Consider the following 10,047-nt stretch of genomic DNA (forward strand, 5'->3'; position numbering starts at 1 on the left):
AGGCGGTATAGTGCCCAAAGACCATAAATAAATAAATAAATGTTTATTTAGGTAAGGTACATACATAAAGAGATTTTACAAAGTTTGTTGGATTAATAGATAGAGCTAGTACATACAAAGCCTAAAGCTACTAAACCATAGTAGCCACCCTTACCCAGCATGACAAGTCATGCAGATGTCACCACCTCTCTCACCAAAATGGCTTCTCTCAACACTCCTTTTGCTGTCATTACACTATATATATACACACGTTATATATGACATGTTGCTATACACTATTATATATACAACACGTCATATGACGTGTTGCGCAGTTTAAGGGTTGACTCAAAACTTGAACACTTCTTCAAAATATTGTATGTGAGAAAACAATGGATAAATATTTGTTTAGCTTCAGAAGCCACAATGCAAATGAAACAATAGGAAATACAAACAATAGGAAATAGTCTTCAAATCAATAACAGAAATACTGTCAATTTAAAAAGACACATGTGAAAACTAGCAATAGGTTTCCAGTCCCCATTAAAGCTAATAAAGATAACAGTACTCAGGTAAATTCATGTAACATTCAGGCTGTTTTGAAGATAGAACCTGATCAGATGTCAGTATGCCAATGATAACTCGGGGTCAGCATTGAAGAGGAATGTAAGAATGGCTGGCACTCTGAAGTGATGGTATTAGATTTTCTTCCCCATACTACATATGATGATTGCTGGGTAATTTTCTGGTAGAAATATCACAGGAATAATCAACAAAAATCAATAAATCAAGAAAAGTTATTAATAAAAATTAAATGTTAAAGACACCAAGAATATTTGGCTTCACGAAAAATTTATGACACACAGCTGGACAGATATATTGATTATTACAGGTTAGCCACATCAAATATGTCTGTCACAAATAATAAAGAATTTACAGATGATTAGTCACAATAACATGGCTGAAGATGATGACGAACAAACCACACATCTGTTAAAGTGTTCTAATCTCTCTTTTCCTCTGGGCCCTACGCATCAGTTACCCCATATATTTTATGAACTGTGCCTAGTCCCAAGCTAAACAAAATTTATTTGATCTCAAACCTGTTTCCAACACTAATAACACTGTGTTGTGTTACTACCTTATTATTAATTTAATATTATATACACTGGCTGCCTGCCCCCCCCCGACATAATGAATTATTATTAAAATTGTGTCTGTATGTATATACAGTATATATATATATATATATATATATATATATATATATATATATATATATATATATATATATATATATATATATATATATATATATATATATATATATAATATTATATATATATATATATATATATATATATATATATATATATATATATATATAATATTATATATATATATAATATTATATATATATATATATATATATATATATATATATATATATATATATATATATATATATATATATATATATATATATATATATATATATATATATATATATATATATATATATATATATATATATATATATATATATACATATTTTTGTGATCATTGTTGCATATATATATATATATATATATATATATATATATATATATATATATATATATATATATATATATATATATATATATATATATATATATATATACATATTTTTGTGATCATTGTTGCATATATATATATATATATATATATATATATATATATATATATATATATATATATATATATATATATATATATATATATATATATATATATATATATATATATATATATATATACATATTTTTGTGATCATTGTTGCATATATATATATATATATATATATATATATATATATATATATATATATGTGTATATATATATATATATATATATATATATATATATATATATATATATATATATATATATATATATATATATGTCGTACCTAGTAGCCAGAACGCACTTTTCAGCCTACTATGCAAGGCCCGATTTGCCTAATAAGCCAAGTATTCCTTAATTAATATATTTTCTCTAATTGTTTTCTTATGAAATGATAAAGCTACCCATTTCATTATGTATGAGGTCAATTTTGTTTTATTGTAGTTAAAATTAGCGTAGGAATGATTTTTCTCATTAGCGTAGGAATGTTAGGAATGACCGAACCTAACCAACCCTACCTAACCTAACCTAACCTATCTTTATAGGTTAGGTTGGGTTAGGTAGCCGAAAAAGGTAGGTTAGGTTAGGTTAGGTAGGTTAGGTAGACAAAAAAACATTAATTCATGAAAACTTGGCTTATTAGGCAAATCGTGCCTTGCATAGTAGGCTGAGAAGTGCGTTCTGGCTACTAGGTACGACATATATATATTTATATATGTATATATATATTATTTAAAACAAGTACTGTACAGTATTTAAACATTTATAAAACATGTACATGTTAGGCTCATATCGAGGTCTCCCAAAATTGGATTACTGACTATTCCCTGGGATGAAACCCCACAAAATGACTAACTCCTGCATACCTATTTACTCCTCCTGCATATTTAGCATATTAATGCCTGCTAACTCCTGCATATTTATTTAGTTTGTTTCTCTTTGTATTGTGCCCTTTAGAATTCCAATAGTACTTTACATGATTTTATATACAACAGTCCATGTTTTGTACATTCCATCCATATTAGCTATAGGTTCTGTAAATTTTTAGAGGATGTGTGTTATATTATTAACTATATTTTACAAAATTTTTACTTATTTTCTTGAATTTGAGATAAATCAATATCATAATCTTTTGTTACAATATTATCCGAGATGATAACATTTTAAATGCTTTCCAGTGAATGGTATGGAGGATGAAGGTGCTGCTGATGATGAGGTCAAAAGTATTACAGAAAATGGGAATGGAGATGCCAATTTAGAAAATGGGGAAAATAATGATGATAAAAATATGGATACTTTGGCAGTTGAAGAAAATCAAGATGGCCACAGTTTAGAATCTAGATCATCTTGCATTTCCCCAGCATCTTCACAAGGAGGAGTTTATTCAGTAAGTATTCCTTGATGAGGGTTAAACCCAAGCAATTCTATTCTTTTATAGAAATACTGTTCGTTAGAATCTTAGCAGAACGAAATTAAATATTTGGTCAATGTCCTTGGACCTCGTCACACTTATGTAAACTTGGGTAATGTTTCTCAGCCAGTTATCTTACCTTCACCATAGCACCTGCCATATCTCTTCCTTTGGAAGAGAGCCTTCCTCGGAAAACCGAGGACTTTTTCTAGCTTGGACTTCAAAAGGACTCACTTAACTTGAAGCTGCTGTGGGATGGAGTACCTCAGAAAGTAAATTAGCTTAGGTAGAGAGAGGCATCTGGAGAGAAGGCAGAAAGCATCATGAGCAATTTTTTCAATCCTGTCATGCAGTCAGTGATTTTTACATCTAGGATCTTCTCAGTTGCATGCAAACCAAGAGGGGCACCTAACAGGTGCAATCCATTGCTTCAGTTGTGTAGATATCTGGCAGGACATCTTTTACTTGTTCAATAATGTGTGAGTTACAGGAAACTTTTTCACACTTGGATGCTTTAAGAATGAAACTTAGATTTGCTCCTATCTTCTTGAGATGAGCAGATCTAAATCTCATTCTTAAAGCATCCAGTGTGAAAAAGTCTCCTGTAACTCCTAGCTCTTGGATTTTGCTGATGTCCTCAAGGAGAGTATCAGAGTTACTGGTAAGAATGTCATCATCCCCCCCCCCTTTAATGGCTAAGAAAATCTCCTTAATGGCTAAGAAAATAATGAGGAGAGGGGGGGGAGCCTAGGGGGCAAGCCTGTTGGACACCTTTAAGTCAACAGATTAAGTTAATCTGTTTAACAGATTAACTTAATGTTCCCCAAAGAGAAACTTTGAGTCACCACTATAGCATGACTAGATGTAAGGATAAAAAGGTGAGAAATGGCTCAGAGAACACACTCTCCTCTGACATGACTAAAGGCATTTTTAAAATCTAGCTTATCTAGTGCATACACTCATACAGCACTATATGTATTATAGTTACTGTGCTAAACTTACTGTTTTATTACACAGTTTACCAACTTTGTATTTAATATTTATTAGAAAATTTACTAACATTGCAATTTTAATATTTTACACAAATGTCATTACCAGATGGAACTGCTAGAAACTTTTGGGCTGAATTTGCATCGCATTGATAAAGATGTGCAAAGATGTGATAGAAACTACTGGTATTTTAATCCAGATAACCTGGAGAAGCTGCGGAATGTAATGTGCACGTAAGTAAATCCATGTTTTATTTGGAAAGTGGCAAAGCCAATAATGCATGATAAAAAATTATGTTTGATGTAATTATTCTGTACTATGAAATACAAGGTTCATCAACTAATAATTAGCAGTTTTAATAGTGAATGTTTTTGGTTTCTTTATTTTCCTCTAGGTGGCTATAGAAGTACCTGTATTTAGAATTTTATTTTATTTTCTCACAAATTAAACTTTTTCCCTCAGATACGTGTGGGAGCACCTTGATACTGGATATATGCAAGGAATGTGTGATCTAGTTGCACCACTCCTGGTTATTTTTGATGATGAGGCAGCCACATACTCCTGCTTCTGCAACCTTATGGGTCGTATGTCTCACAACTTCCCAAATGGTGGTGCAATGGATCAACACTTTGCTAATATGAGGTTTGATATGTGTTCAATTGATATTAAAAACAATAAGGGCTTTGAGTGTCAAGCAAATTAACACTTTCATGCCCCGGGCATGCGCTCCGTTTGTATGCACGAACTGCTCCTGGCGGTGCGCTCGAGTGTGTGGCCACACCGAAATGTGTATACTCGTTTCAGTTTTCTCATCTTGATTCTCGTGCTACATCGTTCGTTTTGGTAACATTGTGTTCGCAATAGAATTCCCCACAGGTGTATATGCATATAAGGTCCAAAAGCCCGGCGTGAGGCAAAAATTACCCACGAGCGCACAAAATCAATAAAATGTGTATACTCATTTCAGTTTTCTCACCTTAATTCTCGTACTACGTCGTTCATTTTGATATCATTGTGTTCGCAATTAAATTCCCTGCAGGTGTACTGTATATACATATATTGTTCAAAAGCCTGGCGTGACTCCCCTTAGCAAGCCTAAAGTTATCCGTGAACGAGCACCAATTATCACACCCGCAACCTGATGTGTATACCTGTTCAGTTTGATAACATCAATTTTCATGTTATGTCGCTCGTTTTGGTATCAAATTCTTCATAATATAAAAGCGCATATTTCAAAACTAGTCCCATAATAATAGCACAATAAATGGAATTTTAACAAACATTTTAAATTTTGGACGCAAAAAGTGTTTATAATCTTTCCAGTATTCGACATCAATTTTCGTGTTACTGTACATCTTTCATTTTGGTATCAAATTGTGTGCAATCTAAAAGCGCTCATTTTAAAACCACTCCCAGATTGATCAAATAAAATTTAAATTTTTAACAAATATTTTAAAATGTGGATGCCGCTCGTGTCACCGGCTAGGACACAAAAGAAAAATTTTGAACACCAACGGCGTTCATGGAAACTGAAAATGTTAAAAAAAAATTCTGATCAAAGCATTCAATTGCTCTCTTTGGCAAGGACCTACTGTTCCCATGTACCAGACTATACACAATCACGAAGATCAACATTTTACATTGATCTTTTCAAATGTCCTCACAGGATCATACTTGGGTGAATGAAAACACTAGAAAATATTTGATCCAGCTCAGAATGAAGTAGAGAATTTTTATTCTCTAATTCATCTACGCCCAAAACCTTTCCAAGAACTATTCAGCATCAAACAGACCACCTAGGATTGGCCGCCCCTGAAGCTACTCCCAACTGTCGTTGTCAGCACCAAGGTCAACAGGACACACTACTAAGGCTCTGCCTGCCTCTCCAACCCGTTCTTGATATAGCATGTCACATTTTGATGTATACTTTACCGTATGCCAAAAACTGATGTACAAGAAAATGGTAGCAGCTTATGAAATTGACCTAAATATCCTGTTTTCCATTCACAGATGGAAAGGTTGGTTAGGTTGGTTAGGTTAGGGCAATTTAGTATCTTATGACACTTTAGTACGCTGGGTAGGGCACTTTAGTTTCATGACGTTGGGAATGTTCACAAGAATGGGCTGGCCTCTCATTTCACCTGACTAGAAAAAGAAAAGAAGGTATAGGAACAATGCACTTGAGCCTTGCTCAAGGTTAAGTTTTTCAGCTACAGTTGACCCTTATATAATGCACATTTACACAGCTTATTTTTGCCATAATGTGGTTTTCATTTAGTGACCCACAATTGAAATTGCACACACTATTATTATATAACAAAGTCATGGGATGCTCACCTGTATTCTCCAGAAAAGACGGCCATGATTTGGCTCCCTCTTCACACCCACCAACTCCCTCTCCCACTCTTACCCAGGGGCGAGGTCACAGTGATGAAGAGGTTTAGATAAGGACCACACATACATTTGACATTATTTACACCCATTATCAAACCCACACTCTCTTGCATTCTCCCACACTCTCTTGTCTCACACCCATATATGCCCACCCACACTCACACCCACCCATCCACGCATTCATTTACTAAAATATTTACAAAACCTTATGTATATTCTTAGGATAGTGTCAGATGTTTGTGATGGGTCATGTTAGTGACCAACACTAACAAGTGTAGCATACACTCCTATCACAGTGTCTTTGATGTGGTCTTTTGGTGAGGTTACTATCCAAAAGCACTCCTAGATTGCTTTCTTTTGAGTTCTTTAACCCTCAACATGTCGTCAGTGTCATTTGTTGATCACTTGGGCCACTGTGGTTATTGTCAGTTCTAGTTGCCCTGTGTTTTGTTCATGTTTCCCTTTATTTCCATATATGTACTATACTTTATTTTATTTGTAATATTGAATATTACAAATAGTTGAATATTATAGTAGTTGAATACATTCATTGTGTATAGTTCTGCTTGTCACTCTTACAAGAATGTTCTCTCATTTGTATAGGTTAACTAAACTTTGCCTTATACTCATCAGAATTTCTTTTTATTATTACTTTTAAACTGCAGTCTTTTCAGTGAATGAATTTATTAAAACAATCATAATTATTGTTTAAATTTTACGAGAGTTTTCAGTATACAATATTCATTTTTCTTTCATAAGTTAACTTGAATAAGAGTACTATATAGGTCTTTGAGATGTTTACTTTTTTAAGACTCGTTTTCTAACCTCCCTTGTTACATAAGTAATTATGACCATGTCTTGTTCCCTCAGATCACTGATTCAAATACTGGATTCAGAAATGTTTGAACTTATGCACCAAAATGGGGATTATACCCACTTCTATTTTTGCTACCGCTGGTTCCTCCTCGATTTTAAGAGAGGTTTGTAATTATTGATTGATGTTGTAGTTAGAATGTTTTTCCCTTTAGACCAATCCCTAACCACATCCCTAATTACCCATCATTATGCCTCATGGAGGAAATACTCAGTTTATTTTGTCTACCAATTTTTCTGTAATTTTTCACATCTCCAATCACTTCATGCTTTCATTTGCCATTCAATACACTGTTTATTCAGTCAAAACAAATATATTATTCGTGATCTCATATATCTATCTTATCCATTATGAATGATTTCTCATGCAGTTTTTATTTCCTCTTGTTCTCCATAATCATTGGACCAACTCCTCAAGCTTCTGTTGTCTTCATTGTGTCTACTTCTTTTTCTTCATTACACCCAATCCTTAAGTATTGTTTTCATTGTACAGTACTCAGTCCTCGGGCACTGTCATTATTATACCAGTCCTCAATAGTTGTCTTTATTGTACCCAGTCTTCAAGCATTGTTTTTATAATACCAGTCCTCAATCATTGTCTTCATTGTACCCAGTTTTGTCAGGAACTATAATGGAAAAGCCAACACCATCAGCAGATTTCAGCCTATTTCAGAGAGCAGCAGTGAATAAATGGCAGTGGGGGGGAAAATAAACGTATTTCAGAACAGTGAGAGGGATGGAATGCATTTTTTGTGTGTGGGGGGGGGGGGACAGGAAGGGGGGGGGGGGGGGGGGGGAATTAATTATTTTCTTGCACAATGGGGAGTTGTTAGTTATAAACAGGTGTGCAGCCCAGAGGTCAAGCCTCAACATAACCACCTTTTAGACTTTAGTTTAACTTCATTGTCCCCATTCACCAACTTCACTTTACCTTCATTTTTCAATTTCTTAAGTGTTTATTTGTATTGTACTCCTTGTATACCCTTTTGTCATTATTTTATGCACACTTGAATCACCCTTTGTTTATCTTCATTTACACACTCATCAATCACCCATGTCTTCATTATATGCACTGCTCAAGCATTCTTTATTTCCAGTATACAACCTCTTCAAGCACTCTATCTTCATTACATACACTAAGCCTATTTTTTTTTTATACACACTCCTCAAGTTTTCTTGTTTTTGTCATTGCAGTGCAGTATAGTATTATTGTATGCCACTTAAATTTTTCTACTTAGCAAGTTTAGGAATTATATACGTAAATTTTTTCTTTATTTTCAGAGTTAGTGTATGACGATGTATTCATGGTATGGGAAGCAATATGGGCAGCTCGGAATGTTTCCTCAGCTCATTTTGTCCTGTTTATTGCCCTGGCCTTAGTGGAATATTATCGAGACATCATTCTTGATAACAATATGGATTTCACTGATATCATAAAATTCTTCAATGGTATGTTTTTTTGGTATTCAAAATCTTTTTGTTTAGCAATAATTTAAAGTATAATGACAGATTTTGCAAGAACAGTTGCAATTGTTTAGGAATCATGCAAGAGGATTCTTTGATTATTAAGTGCTGAAAAACTGCAAAATAATTACCAATCTTTATAATCACTCAAAGTATTATTACAGTATTTAGATGACCTGTGGTGCAGTGGTCTGTGCAGTCAGTTCACAACCAAAAATTCCCAGATTCGATCTCCAGCAGGGCAAGAAGTTTATGCATGTTTCCTTACACCTGATGTGTCTGTTCACTTATCAGTAAATATGTACTGAGCCTGGAAGTTAGGCAACTTTTGTGAGTTGCATCCTAGGGAAGGTCAGCTGTTGTCCATGGGGTACCTCAATAAACCTAACATTCATCCAGTCCTGACAATGGCAAATAGAAAACAATTTTACCTATAGAAAACCCAGCATTGAATATAATGAAATTCTTCTTTCTGGATGAGCCATAGTGGCTCCCTGAATCAATCATGCTGAGGTTGAGCCATGCAATTGAGTCACATCAGATGTGGGAGTTCTGTTTGGCCTGCCAGGGAACCAGAGCCAAAATCTGTACCCCCATCCCCATTCACAGAGGCACATAGAGCAAGTGATAATTTGCCACCACACAGGGGAAATCTGCAGCATGGTAGAGGCAAAGAGAATAACCATCATCTGGTAGCAAATATGATGAGCACCCTTCAAACTTGCATATGGTAAATGCAGGCTCCACAGGCTGAAACAACCACACCAAAGACCTGCAAGGGGATTACTAGGGTTTGAAGACAGCTAGCTAAGCAGAGAACCTCGGCACAGGCCACTCGCCAGACACACCAAGTGCAACCTGGTTACAACTGGTGGCAGTGTGTCATATAAACAATCATGTGAGCCCCAGTAAAATCTCAGCACCTCTGTTTGGCTCCCAAACAAAGCAGTCAAAGACACACATGCAGCAAAAAACAAAATATAGAACAGAGTACAAAGTAAATGGCCCCTGCAGAAACAAATCAAAAGATGAAAAAAAGGCTTTCGACAGAGTTCCACATAAGAGGTTGTTCTGGAAACTGGAAAATATTGGAGGGGTGACAGGTAAGCTTCTAACATGGATGAAAAATTTTCCGACTGATAGAAAAATGAGGGCAGTAATCAGAGGCAATGTAACGGAATGGAGAAATGTCACAAGTGGAGTACCACAGGGTTCAGTTCTTGCACCAGTGATGTTTATTGTCTACATAAATGATCTACCAGTTGGTATAC

The 10,047-nt window shown here is 34.4% G+C and overlaps 1 protein-coding gene across 7 annotated transcripts in view; it reads left to right on the forward strand.

Moving 5' to 3' along the window:
* Positions 1–10,047, forward strand: part of LOC123756624 (small G protein signaling modulator 2) — a 162,090-nt gene that overhangs the window by 141,372 nt on the left and 10,671 nt on the right. For all 7 annotated transcript variants that reach the window (XM_069331899.1, XM_069331904.1, XM_069331902.1 and 4 more), the window contains 5 exons: positions 2,823–3,031; positions 4,154–4,278; positions 4,508–4,687; positions 7,310–7,419; positions 8,594–8,761. In XM_069331899.1, coding sequence (XP_069188000.1) covers positions 2,823–3,031; positions 4,154–4,278; positions 4,508–4,687; positions 7,310–7,419; positions 8,594–8,761 — 792 coding nt within the window. The remainder of the gene's footprint in view (positions 1–2,822; positions 3,032–4,153; positions 4,279–4,507; positions 4,688–7,309; positions 7,420–8,593; positions 8,762–10,047) is intronic.

This window comes from Procambarus clarkii, chromosome 26 (assembly GCF_040958095.1).
Source record: "Procambarus clarkii isolate CNS0578487 chromosome 26, FALCON_Pclarkii_2.0, whole genome shotgun sequence".
Taxonomy (NCBI): Eukaryota; Metazoa; Arthropoda; class Malacostraca; order Decapoda; family Cambaridae; genus Procambarus; species Procambarus clarkii.